Source organism: Solea solea, chromosome 5 (genome assembly GCF_958295425.1).
Source record: "Solea solea chromosome 5, fSolSol10.1, whole genome shotgun sequence".
Taxonomy (NCBI): domain Eukaryota; kingdom Metazoa; phylum Chordata; class Actinopteri; order Pleuronectiformes; family Soleidae; genus Solea; species Solea solea.
Genome location: NC_081138.1, coordinates 119748 through 146700, shown reverse-complemented (window position 1 = coordinate 146700; position 26953 = coordinate 119748). Strand labels below are relative to the sequence as shown.

At 41.6% G+C, this 26953-nt stretch overlaps 2 protein-coding genes across 4 annotated transcripts; both read left to right on the top strand.

The window, feature by feature from the left end:
* The first annotated feature begins 634 nt into the window (after positions 1 to 634).
* On the top strand, positions 635 to 14549 carry wdhd1 (WD repeat and HMG-box DNA binding protein 1). Of its 3 annotated transcripts, none has more exons than XM_058629632.1 (26): positions 635 to 709; positions 926 to 1012; positions 1726 to 1837; positions 1922 to 2073; positions 3220 to 3331; positions 4531 to 4581; positions 4978 to 5073; positions 5319 to 5411; positions 5766 to 5872; positions 6509 to 6680; positions 6891 to 7101; positions 7179 to 7372; positions 7710 to 7894; positions 7997 to 8238; positions 8925 to 9062; positions 9131 to 9287; positions 9398 to 9512; positions 9920 to 10051; positions 10125 to 10327; positions 10420 to 10598; positions 10727 to 10783; positions 10985 to 11016; positions 11604 to 11768; positions 11844 to 11986; positions 12097 to 12235; positions 14249 to 14549. In XM_058629632.1, exons 2-26 carry the CDS (start codon positions 936 to 938, stop codon positions 14441 to 14443), a joined length of 3459 nt encoding a protein of 1152 aa, XP_058485615.1. In that variant the 5' UTR covers positions 635 to 709; positions 926 to 935; the 3' UTR covers positions 14444 to 14549. The 3 variants fall into 3 exon arrangements, with proteins under 3 accessions (XP_058485615.1, XP_058485614.1, XP_058485613.1); XM_058629631.1 differs by having other exon boundaries at positions 654 to 709; positions 876 to 1012; XM_058629630.1 differs by having other exon boundaries at positions 667 to 709; positions 825 to 1012.
* A 145-nt stretch (positions 14550 to 14694) lies between these two features.
* Positions 14695 to 26413, top strand: gch1 (GTP cyclohydrolase 1). Its single transcript, XM_058629633.1, has 6 exons — positions 14695 to 15749; positions 17835 to 17944; positions 22101 to 22156; positions 24081 to 24112; positions 25309 to 25393; positions 25702 to 26413. The coding sequence occupies exons 1-6, from the start codon at positions 15389 to 15391 to the stop codon at positions 25826 to 25828; spliced, it is 771 nt and encodes a 256-aa protein (XP_058485616.1). The 5' UTR covers positions 14695 to 15388; the 3' UTR covers positions 25829 to 26413.
* The last annotated feature ends 540 nt before the right edge of the window (positions 26414 to 26953 follow it).

The window sequence follows — 26953 nt, the reverse complement described above, 5'->3', positions numbered from 1 at the left end:
AACATATTTAAACAAAGAAACTAAACATATTTAAACAAAGAAACTAAACATATTTAAACAAAGAAACTAAACATATTTAAACAAAGAAACTAAACATATTTAAACAAAGAAACTAAACATATTTAAACAATGAAACTAAACATATTTAAACAAAGAAACTAAACATATTTAAACAAAGAAAATAAACATATTCAAACAAAAAAACTAAACATATTTAAACAAAGAAACTAAACATATTTAAACAAAGAAACTAAACATATTTAAACAAATAAACTAAACATATTTAAACAAAGAAACTAAACATATTTAAACAATGAAACTAAACATATTTAAACAAAGAAACTAAACATATTTAAACAAAGAAACTAAACATATTTAAACAAAGAAACTAAACATATTTAAACAAAGAAACTAAACATATTGAAACAAAGAAACTAAACATATTAAAACAAAGAAACTAAACATATTTAAACAAAGAAACTAAACATTGATCTCATGACATTTAATTACTTTTATATCATTATTTATTATATAAATGACAAAAAAAGAAACAATACTACCAGAGGTCCACGCACACACGCACACACGCACACACGGGACGTCATGACGTAAGTGGCGGGAGATGTGACGCGTCACTTCCTTGTTTTCAACGCAGCGCGGGAGATTGAGGAGAAAGCGTCGCGCGCGAGGAGCTGAAGATAAGAAAGTTGTAAGTTTCTGCTGCACAAACACATTTTCTTCACTTTTGACTCAAGTCGCTGTAAAAATGCTCTTTAAATCATCAGCCCGCTGCTGCTCTTTGTGTGTGTGTGTGTGTGTGATAGCTAACGCTAACACGCACACACACACTCTGTCTCTGTGTGTGTGTGTGTCAGTGTCTCACAGTGTCTCGGTGTCTCTCAGTGTCTCAGTTGTCACTGTGCAGGTTAGTGAAGATGCCTTGTGAGAGGAAGCCGCTCCGCTTCGCTCACTGTGAAGGACACACTGAGGTTTGCTTTGATGACCACGGAAAGTAAGTGAGAACACCAGGTCAATGTTATTAACATGAACCACTATTTATCAGTTTCTGTGCTGATCAAATATTTGTATTCAAATGAAGAAATAAGGTCAGTGTCATAATCTGTGTTGTACATGTGCAATAATCTGTGTTTACTTTCATTATAAAAGGCAAATACATTTTTAATAGCCTATGTTTTGCAGTTGTAGTTTGATATTGATGCTACTTTATATCCTGTTGTGTTGCTCTGTTGTATTTGTCACCTCTGAAGTTCATTTCAGGATCAATAAAGTCAAATCTAATCCAAGTCATTACGATTCATATTGATGTGTTGGTTGTAAAAAATATACCTTTTTGAGATTCTTGCTTCATCTTGGAATAACTTGGAAGTTTTCAAGATAAATTACTAGGATGTTATGGTGGTGAACTCGACGGCACATGATCCATAATCATTGTCCCAATAATGTACATTGAGTCCTATATAAGTATGCTGTGAAGTCTAAAGTGGTCTTCTTCAGGTAAACCTCCCGTCAGGATGGTTACAATGTTCACACTAGAACAGAGCTGCAACTAACGATTATTTCCATCATCGATTCATCTGTCGATTATTTTCTCGATGAATCGATTAGCAAATAGTTGTCGGTTAATTTAGTTTCATGGTTTCAGCTCTAGTTCACACGTGTTACACGTTACTGCTCAAACCCTGACCATTAACGCTTGTTCTTCAGGTTCATTGTCACCTGTGGAAGTGATGGAGATGTTCGGATATGGGAGAGTCTGGACGACGACGAGCCAAAGTTCATCACTGTGGGTGATAAGGCTTACTCTCTGGCTCTGAAGGTCGGTCATCTGCTGTGAGTTTGATGTGAGGTCTGTGCTGCACCTCGCTCATGATCCCTGAGACGCGTGTTCTTCCCTCCACAGAACAACAAGCTGGTGACGGCGAGCTCCAACAACACGGTGCAGATCCACACGTTTCCTGATGGTGACCCAGATGGCATCCTGACCCGGTTTACCACCAACGCCACACACGTCACCTTCAACTGCAGTGGCTCCAGAGTGGCCGCTGGATCCAGGTACATGCGCGCACACACACACACACACACACACACAGCAGAGTCTATCAAACACTAATGGTTAGATACAAAACGACGCTGTAAGCCTCACTGATCGACCGAAAGCCAATCTTCCATTTTTCTTGTCTTTGTGTTAATCTGATTGTAACTCTGAGGGTTATTTCTGTTACTGGTACTGAGTTGAGCAGGTTCACGTTTCTAACCAAATGATGATGAAAATATTCAGATGAGCAAACATGCAAATCATAAGCTCCTGAACCAATCACCAGCTCATCATCGCTGACTCCACCCATTCTTCGGTCCTAATTGAATGTTTGATGTAAACATGTGTGAAGCCCTTTTTATGATTCAATAATTCTCTGTTGAGGAAATCTCTCTGTACCGTTGTGCCTGGCTCATGAGAACTGAGGCAAACAGTGAAACCTGACGTGTTTGTTGTGAAACTTCAGGGTCAATAGAAGAGAGAGGACGCAGAAACCACCTTTGAGCAAGAAGAACTCCTTTACCGACATGTCAAACGTGTCCTTTTGACATTACTACATGTTTGTAGATGTTCTGTGGTGTGTAGGTTTTTTAAGTAAGTACCGTAGACTGACTTGAAATGTTTTTAATATATAGATTTAACATGAAGTATTTATTCAGTTGTGAGGATGTGAAATATCACGTTGACTTCATCCAAGCACACGTGTCCGACACATGTTGTTTGGGCATCTGTTGTGACGCTGTGGTGTGTAACATGTCTTTGTTGTGCACTGTGATGTCGTTAGTTTGACGATGACGACGACATTGTTGTTGCTGCTGCTGCTGCTGCACACACAGACGGCGTCTGGGTTCATGATTAGTCGTGATTGGAAGTAAACGTTTCTTTGCTGAAAGAATTGATTTCCCTCAAACAGTTTCTGACAACAATCAAAGCTGGAGCACGGCTCCACATTGATCTTTACTATTTACACACTGATCATTTCTGTTGTGAAATTGACTGAAAATTCAAGCGTCGGATGTTGGTGAGACCAATGTGACATTTGATTATTTAGCTTTTCTTGTTTATTGATTTGATGATTTACACGAGTGTCGCTTCATAGTAACGCGACCTTTCCTTCCATCCTGTGTTCAAATGGATTTATTCACTTCCTGTCTTTTCCTCAGTGATTTCCTGGTTAAGGTGGTGGAGGTGTCGGACAGCAGCCAACAAAAAACACTCCGGGGTCACGAGGCACCTGTCCTCAGTGTCACCTTTGACCCCAAAGATGACTTCCTGGTGAGTTTATGTTCCTGTCTGTGATGCTGATGATTTGAACTGATGCAGGTAAGAGTTCTGCTGCAGCTTAATAAACCGGACTCTTGAGTCAACACTTCGAACTAATGAAGGAGCATTGTTACAGTCATTCAGCTTCTGGAATGATCAAAGGTGGGTTCAACATCCATCTCAGTTCTTGTAGCTGAACTTATTGTTTAGATATGAAATGATCAGCTGTTTACGTCAGAGAAAGAAACATCAGCCATGTCCTTCTGTGAGGAAGGTTCAATTGTGGTCTACTTTGGTCAGTTGTGGTCTACTTTGGTCTATTGTGATCTACTTTGGTCTATTGTGATCTACTTTGGTCTACCGTGGTCTACTTTGGTCTCTTGTGGTCATGTGTTGCCCTAATGTGGTCTGCTTTGGTCTATTGTGGTCTACTTTGGTCTACTGTGGTCTTCTTTGGCCTATTGTGGTCTACTTGGCCTATTGTGGTCTACTTTGGTCTATTGTGGTCTACTTTTGGCAAGTGCAAGTGTGGAAACACACTCAGACAGAGCCACTGAAAACAATTCTTCACTCCCACTCCTCACAGTAACAGCCCCGCCCCTTCTGCAGGACCATGTTCACGCTCTTTACTGGAATGTTTTCTTATCTTTTGCTCATCAGTGAAATAATCATTTTGATTTGTGAAAACATTTTTCAGACCTTTTTTCCATTTTTTTATATAACATTAATAACAATAACAATGTCAAATATAGTATAATAAAGTTAATTATAAAGTGATTATATTGAACTGTATATCTTTGGTTCATGGACTGAGACTAACATCAAACGTTTGTATGGTTACATCGTTACATGGTTACATCGTTACATGGTTACATCGTTACATGGTCATATGGTTACAAGGTTACATGGTTACAAGGTTACATGGTTACAAGGTTACATGGTTACAAGGTTACATGGTTACAAGGTTACATCGTTACATGGTCATATGGTTACAAGGTTACATGGTTACATGGTTACAAGGTTACATGGTTACATGGTTACACACGCAGCCACACTCAGCGTAAACTGTTTTGTTGTTTCTGGGTTTTTTTTACTGTCCAGGACAAAATCTTTGATACATGAATTACAGGTTGACATTTAAAGTCACACATTATGATGTAATCATGTGAGCGCTGCATCATGTCACTCATGACAAACTGCTCTTCTCTCAGGCGTCGTCCAGCTGTGATGGTTCTGTGGTGGTGTGGAACATCGAGGAGCAGGTTTGTCAAACATCTGTCTTTTCTTGAGTTCTGGAGATGAGCAGTGGTCGACCGATATGGATTTTTATGGCGATTCCGATATTTTTGACATCAGACTTAGCCGATGTCCGATACGTGCTGCCGTTTTTTTATTTTTTTTTTTAAAGCCGATATTGCTTTTCTTCAGCCATTTCTTTAAAAAGAAGAAACAAGAACACAAATTCAGTATATTTTTATCTAATGCTTACATCTTGAGTTTAATTTATAAATTAAAATGTTTTTCTTTGTTTTTCTACATGAAATAAAATGACTTCGCTTTGATATTTTAATATTGTTCTACTGCACCAGTTATAACTTGAAATAGGCAGCACGTCATTCATTCATTCATTCATTCATTCATTGATTGGTCTTACACAGACTCAGGTGATCAGCTTGCCACTGCTACAGAAGACCAACGATGTCAGTGGTGCAAACTCTCTGTGTCGACTGGCATGGCAGCCCAGGAGGGCAAAGGTCAGTGATGTCACTCTTTCGCTCGCTCTTTGCTTGCGTTTGATTGGCAGAACATGAGATCTTTCTTTAGACGGCCGCCTCCCACTTCCTCACTACAAACCCGATCCATGATTGATTGATGTTTACAACTGTTTTCATTTGTTTGGTAGAAGAGAAAATAAATGAATGTCCTTAAAACACACACTGTATTTATCAAAGTGTGTGTGTGTGTGTGTGTGTGTGTGTGTGTGTGTGTGTGTGTGTAGTTCCTGGCAGTCCCTGTTGACACAAAGGTTGTTCTGTATGAGCGAGGCTCCTGGGATCCTGTGATCACTCTGTCTGACGATCTGCTCACACAGGTAAGATCCAGACTTCAGTCAAATGTTGATGGCTGCCAACTTGCCGCCTCTGTTCTTACTAATAATAGTAATAATAATTAGTCTCATCACAGCACATGAGACTAATCTGCTGATTTCCAAATTTCAACATTTATGTTATTTTGTTCGTACAACTTTGAAACAGTGGTCCAGTGTTGATATTTACACCTTCTTAGGCTTTTTCATGAGTAAATCATTACATTGGTTTATCTATAAGCTTGGGTTTATGTTATATTCTATTATTATCTTTACTGCTTTAGTGATTCTAAATTCCATCACATTACTGATTCTCCCGTTTGCTTCATTTTAAAATGACTTCTGCGTCCGTGTCCTCAGCCCGTCAACGTGGTGGCCTGGTCTCCGTGTGGTCAGTTCCTGGCAGCGGGCTGTGTGGGGGGTTTACTGACCCTGTGGGATGTGAACAGTCAGCTGTGTGTGGAGAGGTGCGTAGATTTCATCATCATGTTATCAGCACGATGATACTGGTTTGGACAGATTGGCTTTAAAGTGTTTTATCTTCAATGTTTAATATCAGTCGGCTAAATAAGCTGCAGCCTCTTCTATGCAACATATTTACATTGATTTATTTTGCTCAGTTAAGTAAATTTATATCTACATCTCATTCATGGGCAAATATCATTATTATATTAATGTCACTACAGACAAGACTAAATACCAAAAATGTCTATATACAGTACTGTGCACAAGTTTCAGGCACCACCAGCACTGTTATTTTTTGTATATGTATATATGTATGTGTACGTGTATGTATGTATGTATGTATGTATGTATATATATGTATGTATATATGTATATGTATATATATGTACATATATATGTACATGATTGTGTATATATATATATGTATATGTGTACATAAATATATATATATGTATATGTGTACATAAATATATATATATGTATATGTGTACATAAATATATATATATATATATATATATATATACGGGGAACTGAATTATCATATTATTATTACTATTATTATTATTATTGTTGTTATTATTATTTTACCGTTTCAGAATAACAGTGGTTATTCAGGATGTTTTTGTGTGTGCTGCAGACAGAAGCACGAGAAAGGATTCACTGTGTGCAGTTTGGCCTGGAATCCGTCAGGGAGTCAGATCGTCTACTCGGACACAATGGGCTGCCTGGGTCTGCTGGATGGACTCAGCCTCTCCAGCTCCAGCTCCAGCACCAGCACCAGCACCAGCACTAGCACCAGCGCTCCCAAGGTAATGCAGCTCAAACATCAACTAAAGGAATGACGTGTGTTTCTTTTTCAGCCACTTGGGTTAGACTTTTATAGACTATTGTAATTTCTGTTGTAATTGTAATTACTATTAGTTACTATAATTAATTACTATTGTAATTACAATAGTAATCACAGCTATTGTGATTTTCTACCATTGACATCAACATCAACTCTGTCTCTGCACCTTTAGCCGGCAGCTGCAAAAAAACCAGCTAAAGAATATGATGATCTGTTTGATGACGATGACGATGATAGACTGATGGATGAAGGCCTCAGCGACACCAACTCTCCAGTTAAAAAACATGTCGCTGGGGACGAAGATGACGATGATGATTTCCTCATGCCTGCTACCGGCCGTGTGAGGAAGAGAGGAGCGATACTGGACGACGAGAACTCGCTGGGTGAGTCAAAGATCCGGCAGCCGCTCGAGTTTGAACGCTTGTGTTTCCTGTCCATAAAAACCTTCGTCTTTGTTCAGACACTGGATCGTTGAAGCTCGGTCCGGGTAAATTTGGTGATGATGATGAAGATGAAGATGCGAGCAGTGCGATCGTGCCTGTATCTGCACCAGTGCTGCCTCTGTGTCCAGTCTACGATGGACCTATGCCAACGCCTCCTCAGAAGGCTTTCCAGTCAGGATCCACCCCTGCACACCTCACACACCGCTTCATGGTACCACTAAATCCACCTCCCAAAAGGATTTTACTTGTAGTTGCTAATCTGTGTTAATCTGGAGGTAAAATTACATTTTTATTTGAATTGCTGTTCTTCAGTGATTTTCTCTTCTATATTTTAAGGCTCCAAAGAAGAATACACTAATAATAAATGCAGTTTATCTGTTACTGTTGAAGAAAATAAAACATAAATAATAGATGCAGAGAAAATAAACTAATATTGTTTTTTAAATATGAAATCATCCCCATCTGTCCAGGCTGTTTTCAATCATTCATGTAAATCTAACCCTGAGTTTAAAGTCTCACTGTATCATAACAGTAACATTGTGCTTCAGATGTGGAACTCAGTGGGAATCGTGCGAGGTTATAACGATGAGCAGGACAACGCCATCGACGTGGAGTTTCACGACACAGCTGTGCATCACGCCATGCACCTCACCAACTCTCTGAGTCACAGCATGGCTGATCTTTCCCAGGAGGCCGTGCTGCTGGCCTGCTCCAGCACAGATGAACTGGCCAGGTAACCCTCCTCCTCCCTCCTGGTGTGTCTCTGTGTGTGTGTGTGTGTGTGTGTGTGTGTGTGTGTGTTGTCTGAGCTCTGAACTGGCTTCTCACCCACCAGTAAGCTGCAGTGCCTCCACTTCTCATCATGGGACACCAATAAGGAGTGGATGGTAGATTTGCCCAAAGGCGAGGAGGCGAAGGCCGTTTGTCTGGGTCAGAGTTGGGCGGCGGTCGCCACCAGCTCGCTGATCCTCAGACTCTTCTCCATCGGTGGCCTTCAGAGAGAAATCTTCAGCCTTCCAGGACCTGTTGTCTGTATGAGCGCACATGGAGAGCAGCTGCTCATCGTCTACCATCGAGGTTACACACACACACACACACACAGTGACCTGTAATGGTGAGAGTGTCGGGGGACAACTATGTGATACTCTCACACTTTGACAACACAACTTTTTTGTAAAATCATATCATCCAGTTCCATCATCTCCTCAATGTTTTTGTTGTAAAGTTTTATTGATAAACCAGATTATTATTATTATTATTATCATGATTATTATTATCTTATATATAATTTAATAATAATAGTAATGATGATGATACTATTAATATTGATATTCTTATTATTCTTATTATTATAATAATAATAACAATAGTAATAATAATAAGTACCCTCTCCCAGCAAACATCACCTCTGCTGTTTCACATCTGTGCAGTTTGTTACTTTGTAACTCTAGTGATCTTGAAGTTTGTGCAAACTTCACCTCTGTATTGATTACATATGAACATACAGAGAACAGTCACTGTAGTTGAAGGTGAAGATGACCTTTGACCCCACACTGCCACAACATAATGATCTAAAAGACTTTATATACTTATAAACTTATACTGGATGGCACTGTCAGTTGTACATATGAGTACATATGAGAACATAGCAGACGTTTATGTTCCATAGAAAGAAAGCGAGTGACTTCATGTATAAATATAAAAGCTTCTGTCACATAACAAAGAGTCGTTCGTCAGTGTCATTCATGCGTCTCATTTCACAGCCACAGGTTTTGATGGAGAACAAGCTCTTGGTGTCCAGCTGCTGCAGTTGGGTGGAAGAAGGCGTCAGGTGATCAGCGGTGAACCGCTTCCTCTCACACACAGATCCTACCTGTCCTGGCTGGGATTCAGTGCCGAGGGTCAGTGTCGCTCATGTTTGTGTTGACACGTTTGACGACGACAGCCTGACTGACCGGTGTGTTCTCAGGGACTCCATGTTTCGTGGACTCGGATGGGATTGTGCGGATGCTGAATCGCTCCCTGGGAAACACATGGACACCTGTGTGTAACACCAGAGACACCTGCAAGAGCAGATCCGATCATTACTGGGTGGTCGGTGTGCATGAGAACCCGCAGCAGCTCAGGTCAGTCGTGCTCACTTTCATGTCTGTTTCCAAAACATCAGGCTAATGCTCTCACACACACATGCGTCTTCAAATCCCTGAGATTAGCTGTGTCTCTGATGTTCCGTCAGGTGTATTCCATGTAAAGGCTCCAAGTATCCGCCCACCCTGCCCCGCCCTGCCGTGGCTGTCCTGCCCTTCAAACTGCCGCTGTGTCAGACGTCCACAGAGAAAGGACAGATGGAGGTAACTGACGTTAGCCACGTTAGATTTGCTGTTTGTAACAATAACTGAGTCATGGGACCTTTTTCATGTCAATAAACAAAAGGACAAAGATCAGACCTTGTAATCATCTGACGCTTCTCAACATCAGATCACTTAAAGAATCTCTCTTTAACATCTGTGCTCACTGAACTCCAAGTGCAAAGGATTATGGGTACACACTGGGACAAAGGTCTCTTCAGTTCAACAGTATTGAGACACTTTTTCAAACGCTGTTAATTCACCTGCCATAATAAGTGAAAGCCAACAACTCGAGCTGCTTCAGTTTCATAAAGACAGAGCAGCATGTTTGTGATGGACAGTCAGCCTGTCTTCTTCTGTCCTCTACTGTCCTCCTGTGACCTCTTCTGTCCTCCTGTGTCCTCCTCCAGGAGCAGTTCTGGCGTTCCGTCCTCTTCCACAACCACTACAGCTTCCTGTCGTCCAGTGGCTACGAGACAGACGAGGACGGACAGAGTAAATCCCTGAAGGAACAACAGGAGCTGCTGATGAAGATGTTTGCAGTGAGTGTGTGGACGGTGATGTCCTCTGCTGAATGTCCTTGTCTCGTCACTGATCCATGCTCGTGTCTTGCAGTTGTCCTGTAAGTTAGAGAGGGAGTTCCGCTGTGTGGAGCTGGCAGAGATGATGACTCACAACGCGGCGACTCTGGCCATCAGATACGCTTCTCGATCCAGACGCATGGCGCTCGCCCAGCGGCTCAGTGAGATTGTGTTGGAGAAAGCAAACCAGATCCAGGAAGAGGAACCAGAATCCTCGAGCATCAGAAGGAACTCTGGGTAATACTAAACATGCCGACCTGACATGCTGTGAAGCAACGTTACGTACTGAGTGTGTGAGGTCCTCTTCTCTTCTTCTGTGTTTTTGACAGCTATGACCAGAGTGAGGCGGCTGCAGGACATCACAGCAACACACGGGAGGAGGTGGAGGTGGAGGAGCAGGAGGAGCAGGAGGAGCAGGAGGAGCAGGAGGAGCAGCGAGGAGGAGAGCTCTGTGAGGAAGAGGACCAACAGGAAATGGAGACAGAAGAGCCAACAGGAAACAGAAAACGTCAGTTCCACCTCTGTGGACAGTTGACGTCCTGTTGCACAGTTTGTCTTAAATCCATAATGAATACACACTGATGTCACTGATGCTGTCCAACATGTCTCATGTGGTTTATGTCTCTCATCGTTTAGGTTTCAACCCTTTTGCAAAAGAATCAGTTTCATCGGTGACGCCGTCTCTGACACCAAGTGAGTGACTGAAGGTTTATAACTTTATAACCAGGGAAATCTTTTTAAATAACAACATCAATGTATTCCAACATTAATGGAAAGTAGGTAGAGTAGAATAAACTCATCTACAGCACTGTGGGTAGTTAACGTTAGTTAACGTTAGTTAACGTTAGTTAGAAAGCAGTGCATTCTTTAAATATATTGTTGTTTGTTTTTCAGTTAATAAAGCTGGACGTGCAAATCCTTTCAAGGTAAGAATTATTATTATTATTATTATTATTATTATTATTACTACAACAACAGTAACTTTGTTTAAATGCAGGTCTTAGTAATTAGTTTCCTATTACATAAGAACATCAAAGTATCCTGTTTGTGCAGTAAAGTCTGTTCATGTCTGTAAACTCACATGTTTGATTTTGTCCACAAACAAAAATGAGTTGTTTACTTGTTTGTTAAATGGTGCAAATACAACAGATGAAAGTCAACAACACTTAACCCAATGAATCAGTTATGAAAATAGTTGAGGATGAATTTAGAATGAATGGTTTCATCTCTGCACAGATCACTGTCACTGATCATCACATCATTAATGTGTTCATCACTGTCAGTGATCGTCACATCATTAATTTGTTCATCACTGTCACTGATCATCACATCATTAATTTGTTCATCACTGTCACTGATCGTCACATCATTAATGTGTTCATCACTGTCACTGATCGTCACATCATTAATGTGTTCATCACTGTCAGTTATCGTCACATCATTAATGTGTTCATCACTGTCACTGATCGTCACATCATTAATGTGTTCATGACATCATTAATGTGTTCATCAGGTCCTTGGATCAGGGAAACCCTCGACTTCACCTGGACAAACTCGAGTCACTAACATTCTGGACAACATGACTTCCAGCAGGAAGACAGCGCCACACGTTGGATCTGCAGGGAAAGCTAACAAAAGTCCTGTCCTCAAACCTCTGGCCCCCAGACCCAAGTCAAAGGTGTCGTACTCGCCACTCTTCCACTCGTGCTAAATAAAAACCAAGTCTCCAGTGATGTTCTGTGTTGTTTCTCAGGCTCAGTCCACTCTGCTGCAGATGACCGGCTCAAAAACAGCCAGTAAGAAAACTCGCGACAGCTCTGAACCCACTGCACATCAACAGAAGCAGCAAGAAGCTCCGCCTCCAGCCTCATCAGCTGACAACACAGAAAACAAGAGGTATCATATGGAATGGTTTTGTTATAGGTCGTTACACATGTTCCCCTGGGAATCCAAGTATTTGGATGGTTTCTGTGAGTGTGAGTGTGTGTGTGTGTGTTTCTCTGCAGACCAAAGACAGGATTCCAGCTGTGGCTGGACGACAACAGGAAGAGTATTTTAGCCGATCACCCAGACCTGGAGGCGGAGACTGACGTCATCAAAGAGGCCATGGGACGCTTCAGGACGCTGTCGGCGGACGAGCGACTGGTATGAAACTCTTATATTATATTAATATGTTCTCACAGAACAATGATGAAATAGATTTATTGTTTGTAGTTTTTTTATGAACTCAATGAAAGCACAATGTTTCAAAAAGGTTTCTTTTCTTTAAAGTGATCTGTTCTTCCTGCTGTGGTCTACTTTGCCCTGAAGTGCAAACTGACCTGTGAAACCCGTCAATTATGGGAGACACGAGTGATTATGTGCTGCAGAGCTTCACCGTGCTCATCGTCTCCAGCAGCTCCTCCTTATAAAGACTTTCTCCTCTCAGTCTGTGAGGAGACACCAAGGAGACTCCTCAGTATCTCCTCAGTGTCTCCTCTCACTAACGATGTCCGCTGTTCACTGTGTGAATGAATGAGGGCGGTCGTGTCCGTAATGACAAACCTCATCCTTTCATCCACCTGAGTGCAGACGGACGTCATTCTGTGGGTTTGTGTACCTGAGCCTGCATACATCAACACGCTCAGTGGGGAGGGGAACAGAGGAGGGGGGAGGATGTGGGGGAGGGACGGCTGTTGCCTGGGAACCTGGTCGAGTGTTTTGCCACAAAGCATTGATCTTATGATAATCCTGTGTGAGTGACAGTAAGTGGAATAATGGGATTTGTGTTAGTGATTGATTGATTGATTCATTCATTCATACATATTTTTCATAAACCAAAAAAAGCCTTTGATATGAGGATTGAACAGAATGTTTGTCTCTGACTGAGGAAACAAACGCCAACATTATGACACACAGAGTCAAACTAAACCTCACATACAAAGAATTAAGACTGAGGCGGGGTCACAGGGCAGGAGGCGGGGTCACAGCAAAGAGCAGAGTTAAGACTTAAATCAGTGAGGATATTAAAAAACAACAACATTAATAACAACATATTACAATAACAACAACAACAATAACAATATCTGAAAGGTTCATGTTCAGGGTTTGTGCTCTAAACATATGGAACCATTTATATTTACAGTAACATTGTCATAGTAATAACTTTGTATTTTATTACTGTAATACCATCAGTGTTTAATACTTTCAATCAACATTAATCATAATAATCCTAATTCATCCCACACATGTTTCCTGTTCCTAAAAAGTCACTGTAGAAATAAAATGTTACATTATTACTACATTGAGTGTTCATTTGAAAGTTCGCTGTGTCCTCTCTGCATCAGTCTCAGCAGAGGAGGACGAGACGTCTCACTTTAGCTGTGACCTTTGAACCGGAGGACAATCACAACATGTCCTCGCACAGTAGAGTTTGTGTCCCGTGTTCTAACACAGTTACAGTTTCCTTTGATACAAACATACACATTTCTTTGGATTTAAAAAGATTTTGGTTAATGTAAATGCACGACTACAAATATATATTATGTTAATTAAAAAAGGTCACATTTTCATCAAAATGACTGACTACTATCTTAATGGAAGGATTCACTAAGTCATTATCAGAGGGTTAAGGCTAACACTAACCCTGTCACAGTGAGGATGCTTCGATGCTTAGATAATAAACGAGGAGGGAGGTCGTGTTCAGTCACCACACAGTCGTCACACAGTAAATGTTCGCTGCATCAAACGCACTCTGCTGCATTTCACTAGGTTTTTAAAAAGACTCGAGCAGAAGCGTATTTATCAAAGTGTGTGTGTGTGTGTGTGTGTGTGTGTCACTCCCTCCTAATTACACTGTTCTGTCTAAATAGAATAAAATGAACAGAATAGTGAGACGTCACTGCCTGAGCCATCTACCAGCCCTGTGTGTGTGTGTGTGTGTGTGTTGCTCGTCCAATCACCAGGCCTGATGATTCATTCCAGTTCCATTACGTCCAGGAAAGCGTTTCCTTTTGTCTCAGCTGTGTGTGTGTGTGTGTGTCTGTCTGTAGTGATTACACATGACAGGATGCAATTTCAGACGGCACGCTTGAGTGTACATGCATGAGTTTAGTCATCTTCATGTCGGAGGATAACAGGAGAATAAAACCTGTGCATTTCCTCTGCTTTTTGCTTCAGTCATGGACGGAAAGAGCTAAAGGTCTGACAGGAGAAGCAGCCGATCTGAAGAAGAGGAAAAGAGCAACAGGAGAAGGAGAAGATGGTGTGGACCATGAAAATGGAGCGACAGAAGCAGATGAAAATAGTGCCAAGAAGAAAAAGTCTTTAGATCCTTCCTCCAAGCTTTCAGCGTTTGCATTTAACAAAAAGTAACATCTAAACATGTGTTAAATCTCTGTTCCCTGAATGATCAGTAATAATGACGTGTATTTGGTGTTTTAACCTCTGAATAAATGTAAATGTTCATATTCAGACTTTATTTATGTTTTACGTTGTTTCTGCACAACTGGACCACAACTGTGTGAGCATGGATCAATGTGATCACACACTAATTACAATGAAGTTTAAGGTGAACTGTTCTACATGGAAAAAAAGAATGAAGTGGTTTTCTCTCACAGCTCAGTGTCTGAACGCTTGTGAAGGATTTGGGATCAATGCTCTTCAATCACGTAGATATCAAATCAACATTTGTGTTGATCTGACAGAAAAGTTTGCTTCTCTGCATGAGCTTTTATTTGACATGGACTTCCTGAAGATGATTTAAGTTTGTGCTGTTTGCAGTTTTTCTTTTTATGGAACATCCAGTGTTCATGTTTATCTTGTTTATCATCCTCACAACTGAATATATACTTCAACAGATCTTAAATATACGTTTGCATGATAAATAACATTTAAGTGTACAGATTAAAATCATTTAAAGCCAGTTTACTCTACTTCAAATATATATCTGACCTGAATTATGAGCAGCAGATCCTTTTTGACTCGGTATAAACATGATTTCACCTGCGTTTTATAGCATCGTCAGCACTGTCTGTCTGTTTTATTCCAGAATATTATGGGTTTTGTTGTTGTTGTTTTGTCTCTCTGCAGTTGGCTCTGCTGCCTGGTGCAGATCTTCATCCTCAGGATCCATGTGAGTGTCAGAGGGGAGGTGAAGCTGTGGAGCAGGGTGACCAATGGGAGCTCTCCTTGGATTATCTCGCTCTTAAAAAGCCCGAGTGACGAGCCACGGGTGGATTGTTCGCTTCACCTGAAGTCAGCGGGGAACAGTTGGAACCAACTGTGGCAAACGAGCAGGAAAAAGAAGAAGGAGAAGAAATGGATCACCCCAAACACTCTAACGGTGACAGCGCGGACAGCGGCTCCGTCCTTAACGGACACTTTGACGGGTTGAAGCGCGCAGTCGTGGGCAGCGGGCGCACCGCCGCTGCGCCGCAGACTCCGGGCGCGGAGTCCGGGGCGCAGCGTCCAACCTCCGTGGTGATGGAGAGCTGGAGAGAGGAGCGCACCAGGAGCGTGGAGGACAACGAGATGAGCCTTCCGTCTCTGGCCGCGGCTTACACCACCATCCTGCGGGGGCTCGGAGAAGACCCGCAGCGACAGGGGCTCCTGAAAACCCCGTGGAGAGCAGCCACCGCCATGCAGTTCTTCACCAAGGGCTACCAGGAGAAAATTAAAGGTGAGTTCATAAAGACACGCGAAGAAGCTGCGTGGATTTGTCCTGCGGTCAACAGGTGGCAAGTCTGAGTATGAACAGTAGAGTCTGAGTATGGACAGTAGAGTCTGAGAGTGACAGTAGAGTCTGACAGTGGACAGTAGAGTCTGAGCGTGGACAGTAGAGTCTGAGCGTGGACAGTAGAGTCTGAGGTGGAGGAGATCACATGATGCAGAAATATCTAACATTTTCTTGTATCTTTTTTCTAACCCTAGCTCCATTTAAAAAGTTACACAAAGTCACACAAAGAGCTCACAAACACAGACAAACAATCATGAATCACACAATGCTGTGATTTGTCTCAGAATCATGAGACAAGAAAAAACTGCTTCTGCTAGAAATCTGAGTCTAGTGAAAAAAGTGAATCTTAATTCTTAATTGATTTTAATAGCAGCTTTGATTAGACTGGAGACAATTACTCCATGAGATATTTTTTAGGTGATTTAATGTGAATTATAATGTATTTTTGTCACAGTCTCTATAATATATACTTTCCTGTAACAATACACAACATTGTTGTATGAGGCCTCGTCAGAAAAGGAGATTTAAGGTGGAACATCATTCAAAGTTAAATATTTGTCTGTTAAACTGATTCAGGTGTGACACACACACACACACACACGCATGCACACAACACGACTCCACACAGTTCTATGCCTCGTTCATCTGGAGGTAGTTTGGTAGTGTGGGGGTTGATGTTGCTGTGTGTGTGTGTGTGTGTGTGTGTGTTAAGAATGTTGAGTTGTCAGTGAACACATGAAAAGTGATTCATTTAGTTCCTGAAGTGTTGGCTGCATTGTGGGCGGTCACTTCCACCTGAAGCTTGTGTCACCTGTGACAGCAGCAGAAGACAGTGATGGGTCAGATAATGATGAGTCATGATACCATGTGTCTGTTGTTGAACACACTGTGGCGTGCTCTGTCTGTCTGTCTGCTGATTGGCTGCTGCAGGAGCCTCCCCTTTGATTTATTGGACCAAAAAACATGTTTCAAGTGATGTGGTCCAGAGGTTTGATCATTTGCTCTCTCTCACACACACACACACACACACATACCATGTGTCCATGCTTCTTGTTGTTACCACTTTAGGAACATTTGTGACAAACACTGACCCTGACAGGACCAGCACTAGGACCAGGACTGGCCTTAAGTGGAACATATGAACACGAACATGCAGATATGTGTCCATGTTGCTAGCGAGGCCTAAATCACGTCATGACTCTGAACTCCCGTTTTGAAATCTCAAGATTGACAGCTGGTATGACAGCTGCTAAAGACAAGCCACAGGTCCGGTGGATCAAATGTGTCACTGTGTGTATTAGCATGTGCAACTAGGAGCAATCAATGCTTTGCTGAGGCTTAACCAGCAAACAGATTTCAGACATCATAAGTAGGAGCTCATGGGTTTGACATCGTTTCAGCATGATCCCAAAATCTTGTTGTTGAGCACATGACCAATGAAACATAACAAGGAGTCCCAGTTCTGGTGCCGTGTCCCAGGTCTAAGAATAAAACTTTGTCATGTGTCACTCAAACTGCATCATTATCAGGGAAAAAACAAGTAAAAAGTGACTCATTGTGTTTATCTGCTCAGCTGCTGCAAACACAACACACCTGCTTCCCTGTTTACACACACACACACACACTGAGACACAAAGACACACAGACACACAGTCTCTGGTGTCTGTTGTCCAGGTGAAACCTCCTCTCACAACAGATAAGAAGTCAGGAAATGAAACGGTGCCACGGAGAGGGTGAGCGAGCGAGCGAGCGGCGTCTCCACCGTCACTCACTGATAAAACACTTTATTAAGCCCTTGGTAACCAAACATGCAATAAAGCAACAACAGCAGCAGAGAAACAGAGAGTCCTGAAGCAAATCTGTAACACTGGGTCAGGCCATGTCCGTCTGTCTGTCCTGGAGGGTCGAGGCAGTGGTGACCAAAGGCTTTTATACACATTCAAGTGTGTTGTAGATATAGATCTAGATCTAGTAAACAAGCAACTCTGTGAAAAGAGATAACAATAAAATGTGTTTCTTTGTTTACAGACATTCTGAATGACGCCATCTTTGATGAAGACCATGACGAGATGGTGATCGTCAAAGACATCGACATGTTCTCCATGTGTGAACATCACCTTGTGCCTATCTTTGGCAGGGTGAGACACACACACACACACACACACACACACATTTAAACCTACATGTGTTCACCAAAGTCAGTATTTTTTAATTGATAATGACAACATTGTGTTATCTGCAGCAAGTTGAGCTGAGATTGCCACATTCATGCAGAAAAGTTTAATGTTCACAATTGTCACTCTCCTCACACATCATCTTCTGGTCCCTCACACGTCATCTTCTGGTCCCTCACACGTCATGTTCTGGTCCCTCACATCATCTTCTGGTCCCTCACATCATCTTCTGGTCCCTCACACGTCATCTTCTGGTCCCTCACACGTCATCTTCTGGTCCCTCACGTCATCTTCTGGTCCCTCACACGTCATCTTCTGGTCCCTCACATCATCTTCTGGTCCCTCACACGTCATCTTCTGGTCCCTCACACGTCGCGTCATCTTCTGGTCCCTCACACGTCATCTTCTGGTCCCTGATCCTCCTGATCCTCCTGATCCTCTTGATCTTCTTGATCTTCTTGATCTTCTTGATCTTCCTGATCATCCTGATCTTCCTGATCCTCCTGATCCTCCTGATCTTCCTGATCTTCCTGATCCTCCTGATCCTCCTGATCCACTTGATCCTCCTGATCCTCCTGATCCTCCTGATCATCCTGATCCTCCTGAGCCTCCTGATCCACTTGATCTTCCTGATCTTCCTGATCCTCCTGATCTTCCTGATCCTCCTGATCCTCCTGATCCTCCTGATCCACTTGATCCTCCTGATCCTCCTGATCCTCCTGATCTTCCTGATCATCCTGATCTTTGGAGGAAGCTGCAAAGGTTCATGATGTAACACAGTTAGAGAAAAGTGTATCTTCGTGTCTGTTGTTTATCCCGACGTCATTAGTCTGAACAGCAGAGACAAATCTGATTATCTGTGTTTTCTTTCTTCTGCTTTGACATCATTGCTCGTCACTGAGCAGCCACGCTTTCCTTTCTCTGCTTCTCTAATCCGTCCATCTATGCCTGCAGGTGCATGTCCTTTAAAACAATACAGGCTGTCAGCAGTGAATCACACACACACACAGACACACACCACCTATATGTGTGTTTGTGTTATGTCTCTAAACCTCGTCCCTCCCCCTCTTGTAGCCACAGTCTCTCTCATGTGTCTGTCTCCTCCTCCTCGTTGTCTCCTGTAGTTCAGAGCGGTTACATTTAGTAGAATTATTACCACGTCAGATGATTAAAGACAGTGAGAGTCGTGGTTTTAAACGTCTCTATGTTATGTTTATAACGTCTTTACACTAAAACAACATGTTCTGTTTAAACTGTTGCACAGGGTATAACTTTGTTATATAACTGGCAGTATATATATCACTGAATTATTGCCCAGTCTCATCCTCATTAAAGATCAAACAGGTTTGAGACTCATATTTTCTCTGACTGTAGAAACTCACAATTCCTCTTATAATTAGTATCAACATAGACCTTTCTTAGAAATATCCTAGAAAATTACAACTAAAAACCACAGAATTCGCAAGAAACTGTGAGGAAACTTTAGAATGTGTGAAATAAATGAGAAGAAGATACTTTATCCTCCACTCAACCTTCTTCTTTAACGTGGCCCCAGTGTAACTCATAGTATGTGGCAGTAAATAACCCTAACCCAGAGGAGACGGAGACAAGAGGACAAGCGAGCGTCCTTGTGTTTGATGCCGCCGCAGAGGAGACGGAGACAAGAGGACAAGCGAGCGTCCGTGTGTTTGATGCCGCCGCAGAGGAGACGGAGACAAGAGGACAAGCGAGCGTCCGTGTGTTTGATGCCGCCGCAGAGGAGACGGAGACAAGAGGACAAGCGAGCGTCCGTGTGTTTGATGCCGCCGCAGAGGAGACGGAGACAAGAGGACAAGCGAGCGTCCGTGTGTTTGATGCCGCCGCAGAGGAGACGGAGACAAGAGGACAAGCGAGCGTCCGTGTGTTTGATGCCGCCTCAGAGGAGACGGAGACAAGAGGACAAGCGAGCGTCCGTGTGTTTGATGCCGCCGCAGAGGAGACGGAGACAAGAGGACAAGCGAGCGTCCGTGTGTTTGATGCCGCCGCAGAGGAGACGGAGACAAGAGGACAAGCGAGCGTCCGTGTGTTTGATGCCGCCGCAGAGGAGACGGAGACAAGAGGACAAGCGAGCGTCCGTGTGTTTGATGCCGCCGCAGAGGAGACGGAGACAAGAGGACAAGTGAGCGTCCGTGTGTTTGATGCCGCCGCAGAGGAGACAGAAAAAGAGAGATTTGCACGCTTTTTGCTGCCCTTTCTCTCGTCTCGTGAACAAATTGCATTTGACATTTGAGCAGAGAGTGTGTGTGTGTGTGTGTGTGTGTGTGTGTATTAGAAGAGAATTAGAGCTTCCAGCCATGGACTGCAGAGACTCTTCAGCTGATGGTTCCTTTGTCTCCTCCTCTCCTCCACCTGCTCCACTGTCCTCGTCTTTCAGCTTGTTGTTCATATTTAAGTGCGTGCGTGCATGTGTGTGTCGTTATGTTTGTGTATAATATAATTTTGTCCATAAAATGTTAAAAAATATCGATCAGTGTTGAACAAACCTGGAAATCATGATGTTCTCAAATGTCTTTTCAGCAAAGAAATCTGAAAATATTCACATTTAAGAAGCTGAAATTGTAATTGTAAAAAAAACCCTCTATAACCGATTAATCGATTATCAAAATAGTTGACGATTAATTTAGTCATCGGTCAACAATTGATTAATCGAATAATCGTTGCAGCATAATTCTCCATTTGGGCAAAGTATTGTTTCACTGATATGACATGATAATAATAACTGTAAACTATAACTTAATGGCAAATGAAATTAACCCTGGACATCAAGTCTACTCATAGCATTATTAGAGGAAATCAGCCATTGGGCCGCGTCTCGTGTCTCAAATACCGTCACGCTCCAATATTTATAATAAAGAGAGGTTTTTGACGGCCAGTCCATGGCTGCCTCCAGCTCTGATTCTGGGATTTTGATTTTCTCAGAGACGAGGAGGAAAACATGATATTGTATAATAATAATAGTCATAGAATTAAGAATAAAATGATAAAAATATCAAATGACATGCATTTGTCATTAAGCTTATGCAAGATGTCAACATTTATTTAGATTCACAATTGAGTTCAGTTGTCAGTCAAACATTGTGGGATCATTCTCAGCCTGATGATCGTGGCAGCGTCATCAGGCTAGTACATCAGTGTATGAAGGCTTAGGGGTCGGGTTAGGGTTAGTCAGCTGAAGGGTTAGGGTTAGTCCGCTGACGGGTTAGTCAGCTAACGGGTTAGGGTTAGTCAGCTGATGGGTTAGGGTTAGTCAGCTGACAGGTTAGTCAGGTAACGGGTTAGGGTTAGTCAGCTAACGGGTTAGGGTTAGTCAGCTGAAGGGTTAGGGTTAGTCCGCTGATGGGTTAGTCAGCTAACGGGTTAGGGTTAGTCAGCTAACGGCTTAGTCAGCTGATGGGTTAGGGTTAGTCAGCTGACGGGTTTGGGTTAGTCAGCTGACAGGTTAGTCAGGTAACGGGTTAGTCAGCTGGCGGGTTAGTCAGCTGACGGGTTAGGGTTAGTAAGCTGGCGGGTTAGTCAGCTGACGGGTTAGGGTTAGTCAGCTGACGGGTTAGTCAGCTAACGGGTTAGTCAGCTAATGGGTTAGGGTTAGTCAGCTGACGGGTTAGTCAGCCAACGGGTTAGTCAGCTTACAGGTTAGTCAGCTAACGGGTAAGGGTTAGCCAGCTTACAGGTTAGTCAGCTAACGGGTAAGGGTTAGTCAGCTAATGGGTTAGGGTTAGTCAGCTGACGGGTTAGGGTTAGTCAGCTAACGGGTTAGTCAGCTTATGGGTTAGTCAGCTGACGGGTTAGGGTTAGTCAGCTGGCGGGTTAGTCAGCTAATGGGTTAGAGTTAGTCAGCTGACGGGTTAGGGTTAGTCAGCTAACGGGTTAGTCAGCTTACAGGTTAGTCAGCTAACGGGTAAGGGTTAGTCAGCAGACGGGTTAGGGTTAGTCAGCTGACGAGTTTGGGTAAGTCAGCTGACTAACTTGTGATGGGTTAGGGTTAGCTGTCGAGTTAGGGTTGTGATTTGTTTACACAGGACACAGTTAGTTAACATGATTCTAACATGAACTGACTCTTCTCCACCTTCTGTTTGTGTAGGTTCACATAGGTTACCTGCCCAACAAGAGAGTCCTGGGCCTCAGCAAGCTGGCCAGGTGAGTGTGTGTGTGTGTGTGTGTGTGTGTGTCAGAGAAGGCTAGTGTGAGTTTAAGCTGATTATTAAAACATGTGTAGTGTACTCGTGTAGAATCTGATCCCAATGACCTCAATACCTTCAGGCTTATCACACTAACAATCCTTATTAACACACACACACACAGTGACAAGAGCAGCTTAACCATCCACATCATTCACATGATGAAGACAAAGACCTCACGTTTCTCTGCTGCTCTGTTAGAATCATGTTTAAATCATTACTTTAACTTCATTCCTCTCATTAATAAAGAGAATGTGTGTTCTCTAACACATGTGATCATAGAAGAGGAAATGTTTGATGGTTCATACGTTCACCTCTAACCACAGGACCAGGTAACTGAGAGAGAAGACTGTGATCAGTCAATAACAATAAGAATGTGTTCATGTAATAGAGTTGTCAAAAATGTTTTTTCTCAGAGAGAAGAGCAAGAGTCATTTCTGAAAATGTTCCTATGACATGGTTATTTGTGACGTGGTTATTTGTGACATGGTTATTTGTGACGTGGTTTTGGTTATTAATGACATGTTATTCATGACGTGGTTATTTATGACATGGTTACAATAATGTGTTTATTTGTGACGTGTTTATTCTTGACATGGTTATTTATGACATGGTTATTTGTGACATGGTTATTTATTACGTGGTTATTTGTGACATGGTTATTTGTGACGTGGTTATTTGTGACGTGGTTATGGTTATTAATGACATGTTATTCATGTCGTGGTTATTTGTGATGTGGTTATCTATGACATGGTTACTATAATGTGTTTATTTGTGACGTGTTTATTTGTGACATGGTTATTTGTGACATGGTTACTATAATGTGTTTATTTGTGACGTGTTTATTTGTGACATGGTTATTTGTGACATGGTTATTTATGACGTGGTTATTTGTGACATGGTTATTTATGACGTGGTTATTTGTGACATGGTTATTTATGACATGGTTATTTGTCACGTGGTTATTTATGACATGTTATTCATGACGTGGTTATTTATGACATGGTTATTTGTGATGTGGTTATTTATGACCTGGTTATTTATGACATGTTATTTATGATGTGGTTATTTATGACATGGTTATTTATGACATGGTTATTTATGATGTGGTGATTTGTGACGTGTTTATTTGTGACGTGGTTATTTGTGACATGGTTATTTATGATGTGGTTATTTATGACATGTTATTCATGACGTGGTTATTTATGACATGGTTATTTGTGACGTGGTTATTTATGACATGTTATTTATGATGTGGTTATTTATGACATGGTTATTTATGATGTGGTGATTTGTGACGTGTTTATTTGTGACATGTTATTTATGACGTGGTTATTTGTGACATGGTTATTTATGACATGTTATGACATATTATTTATGACATGGTTATTATGACGTGGTTATTTATGACATGGTTATTTGTGACGTGGTTATTTATGACATGTTATTTATGACTTGGTTATTTATGACATGTTATGACATATTATTTATGACATGTTATGACATATTATTTATGACATGGTTATTTATGACATGTTATTTATGACGTGGTTATTTATGACATGTTATATATGACATGTTATATATGACATTATTTATGACATGTTATTTGTGACGTGGTTATTTAAGACATGTTATGACATATTATTTATGACATGTTATTTATGACGTGGTTATTTATGACATGTTATATATGACATTATTTATGACATGTTATTTGTGACATGGTTAATTTTGACAAGTAATTTATGACATGTTATTTGTGACGTGGTTATTTATGACATGTTATTTGTGACGTGGTTATTTATGACATGTTATTTAAGGTTTTTTAAAAGTATAACTAAACTGTAATATCATGTCTTAATGTTTATTATTTCTCTTAGGATCGTTGAAATCTACAGCCGCCGACTTCAAGGTAACAAGGAACATACTGATAATTGTTACTTGAAGTATTATTATTTTTTATGACAGCTCTAGACCTGGACGTGTTGATGGTCAGATAATATATGGGTCACATGATCAGGAATAATGTATGTGATGATGATGATGTGTCAGGATAATATAAACCAGGCTTTTATGATGTGGCTATTTATGATGTGGTCAGTGTTTGGAATAACGTGGTTTAAAAGAACGGCGTTAGGTAACGGCGTTATTTTTCCAGTAACGGGGTAATCAAACTAATTACTTTTCCCGTCGTTACAACGCCGTTAACGTTACTGGACGTAAAATGCGGTGCGTTACTATGCATTGATTGAATAAACTGTGTAATCCCAACGCACCCCTGGCTCACAGCTAGTGAGGAGGCGGGTTAATAATTCCAGCATACGCGCCACACACACACACACACACAACAGCTAAACAGAGAATCGATGAAGCAGCAGAGATGGCGAATCAGGACTCCGATGTAAAGTTGGCATTTTCAAAGTGGCGATAAATTCACTTCTTCAAGTTCATTGTGATCAAAGGCAAGAATGTACATGTGATGTTTACATTATGTCCCTGAGCAAAAACTTTGTCGTCATCCGTTGTAAGCAATTCTAATTTAATGAAGCATCTCACAACGGCACACGCATCTACACAATTGCCAAAAACACGATTATTGAGAGTTTGATTTATTTAAATAAGAATAAGACTACAGAGCTAAACACACTTTTTTGTTGTTTAAAAGTTTACTTTTGTTTGATTTAATTTGCTAGAGTTTAATGCACTTTATATGGTGTAACTGTTTACCTTTCTTACAAAGATAATACTTGAAGTGCAGGATGAACGTCTGTCGACGTGCAATAAATATAGAAAGTTATGTACAAACACCTGTCTGTTCTACTCATTTCAAATGACTTGTGAAAACTACACAAAAAAATCCAAATTCTTTGACATATAGCAACTTTTTTTTTAACAGTAACGCAAATAGTTACTTTCCCTGGTAACGAGTTACTTTTATTATAGAGTAATTCAGTAACTATCTCAGTTACTTTTTGGAACAAGTAGTGAGTAACTATAACTAATTACTTTTTTAAAGTAACGTTCCCAACACTGGATGTGGTTATTTGTGATGTGGTTATTTGTGACGTCTCTGTGTTTGTCTCTGTGTTTGTCTCTGTGTGTCCACAGTTCAGGAGAGGTTGACCAAACAAATCGCCGTGGCCGTCACTGAGGCACTGCAGCCCACTGGGGTCGGCGTGGTCATAGAAGCCACGTATGTTTTATTTGATGTGTATTTTAATGTTGCTTTCAACTACATTCATTCTTTATTTCTTTTATTTAATCACATGATATTCTTCACCTCGTCTTTCAAACATTATTAATATACTGTTTATTTATACTACTATGACATATAAATGGTTGAACATTCATGACATGATCATACACCCACATACAAACAAATGGGACATGTGCATGAATATGTGAATATGTATAGGCACACATGTACCCGTACATAAAATGATGTGATTCTTTCTTTCTGTCTTGTCGTTTCTCTCACTCGTCTGTTGTTACTCTCCACAGTCACATGTGCATGGTGATGCGCGGCGTTCAGAAGATGAACAGTAAAACCGTCACCAGCACCATGTTGGGAGTTTTCAGGGAAGATCCAAAAACCCGTGATGAGTTTCTGAGACTGATCAGGAGCTGAGGAGGACGCAGCTCCTCCCCCTCAGCTCCTCCTCCTCCTGTTGCCTGGGTTCAATGTTGTGCTAAATGTGTGTGTGTATGAGTGTATTTTGTGAGTGAAGTTAGAGTCAGGTTAAGTAAAGTGTCACCTCGTTGATTTTGACAGAGGACTTTGTCAGAGGACGTTGTTGTCAGAGGACATTGAGGAAGTTGTTGACAGAGGACGTTTAGGACGTTTACGCTGATGTTTACTCTGAATTTAGCCGTTTGTGTCTTGTGTGTTTGGTCGTTGTCATGAGTCAGAAAAGTGTTTACAGTTGTGTTCCAACCTTCTTCACCACAGACACCTGTTGTTTCTGATTGACCAGTGGGGGGCGCTGATCGTCTACAGATAATAAGATAAAAAGTTAGGATTATAAATCATCAACCTCAACAAGACTCACAAAGATCTAAAGTCCATGGTTTTATAAGGCGGTGATGAAGATGATGATGATGATGATGATGAAGGTCATGTGGTGCTACTGTGTGTGTGTGTGAGTGAGTACAGTTTGTTTTGGTGCTTTTAAATCAACACAAATGTCATGGAAATTAAAAAACGTTTGATTACAAAAAAGTGTGCAGTAGATTTGCTTTTTTATGGGTTTTTGAGTCTCCATTCAGTTCAGGACTGGTTCCAGTGCTGGAAACCCCCTTCATAAACTTAAATGTCATATGATTCCTTTTTCTTTGATTTAAAAACCTTTCAAATAACCACACAAACAGTAAAGTGAATTATTATAACTCCAACTCACCTGTCAATCAAACCAGAAACTGACTCCACAGTCATGTGACGAGTCGACTCCACAGACCCGACGACAGGCACGACTCAGCACGACTCCACGGACCTGACGACAGGCACGACTCAGCGACTCCTCAGACCCGACGACAGGCACGACTCAGCGATTCCACAGACCTGACGACAGGCACGACTTAGCACGACTCAGCGACTCCACAGACCTGACGACAGGCACGACTTAGCACGACTCAGCGACTCCACAGACCTGACGACAGGCACGACTCAGCGACTCCACAGACCCGACGACGGGCACGACTCCACAGACCCGACGACAGGAACGACTCAGCGACTCCACAGACCTGACGACAGGCA

What these genes read in the sequence shown, in the direction of transcription:
- wdhd1 (XM_058629632.1), top strand. Translation starts at nt 936, where the DNA reads ATGCCTTGTGAGAGGAAGCCGCTCCGCTTCGCTCACTGTGAAGGACAC. An exon ending in CTTACTCTCTGGCTCTGAAG is followed by an intron (nt 1,838 to 1,921) that starts GTCGGTCATCTG and finishes TTCCCTCCACAG; the next exon opens with AACAACAAGCTGGTGACGGC. An exon ending in CTGACGATCTGCTCACACAG is followed by an intron (nt 5,412 to 5,765) that starts GTAAGATCCAGA and finishes CCGTGTCCTCAG; the next exon opens with CCCGTCAACGTGGTGGCCTG.
- gch1 (XM_058629633.1), top strand. Translation starts at nt 15,389, where the DNA reads ATGGATCACCCCAAACACTCTAACGGTGACAGCGCGGACAGCGGCTCC. An exon ending in TTGTGCCTATCTTTGGCAGG is followed by an intron (nt 17,945 to 22,100) that starts GTGAGACACACA and finishes CTGTTTGTGTAG; the next exon opens with GTTCACATAGGTTACCTGCC. An exon ending in GGCCTCAGCAAGCTGGCCAG is followed by an intron (nt 22,157 to 24,080) that starts GTGAGTGTGTGT and finishes TATTTCTCTTAG; the next exon opens with GATCGTTGAAATCTACAGCC.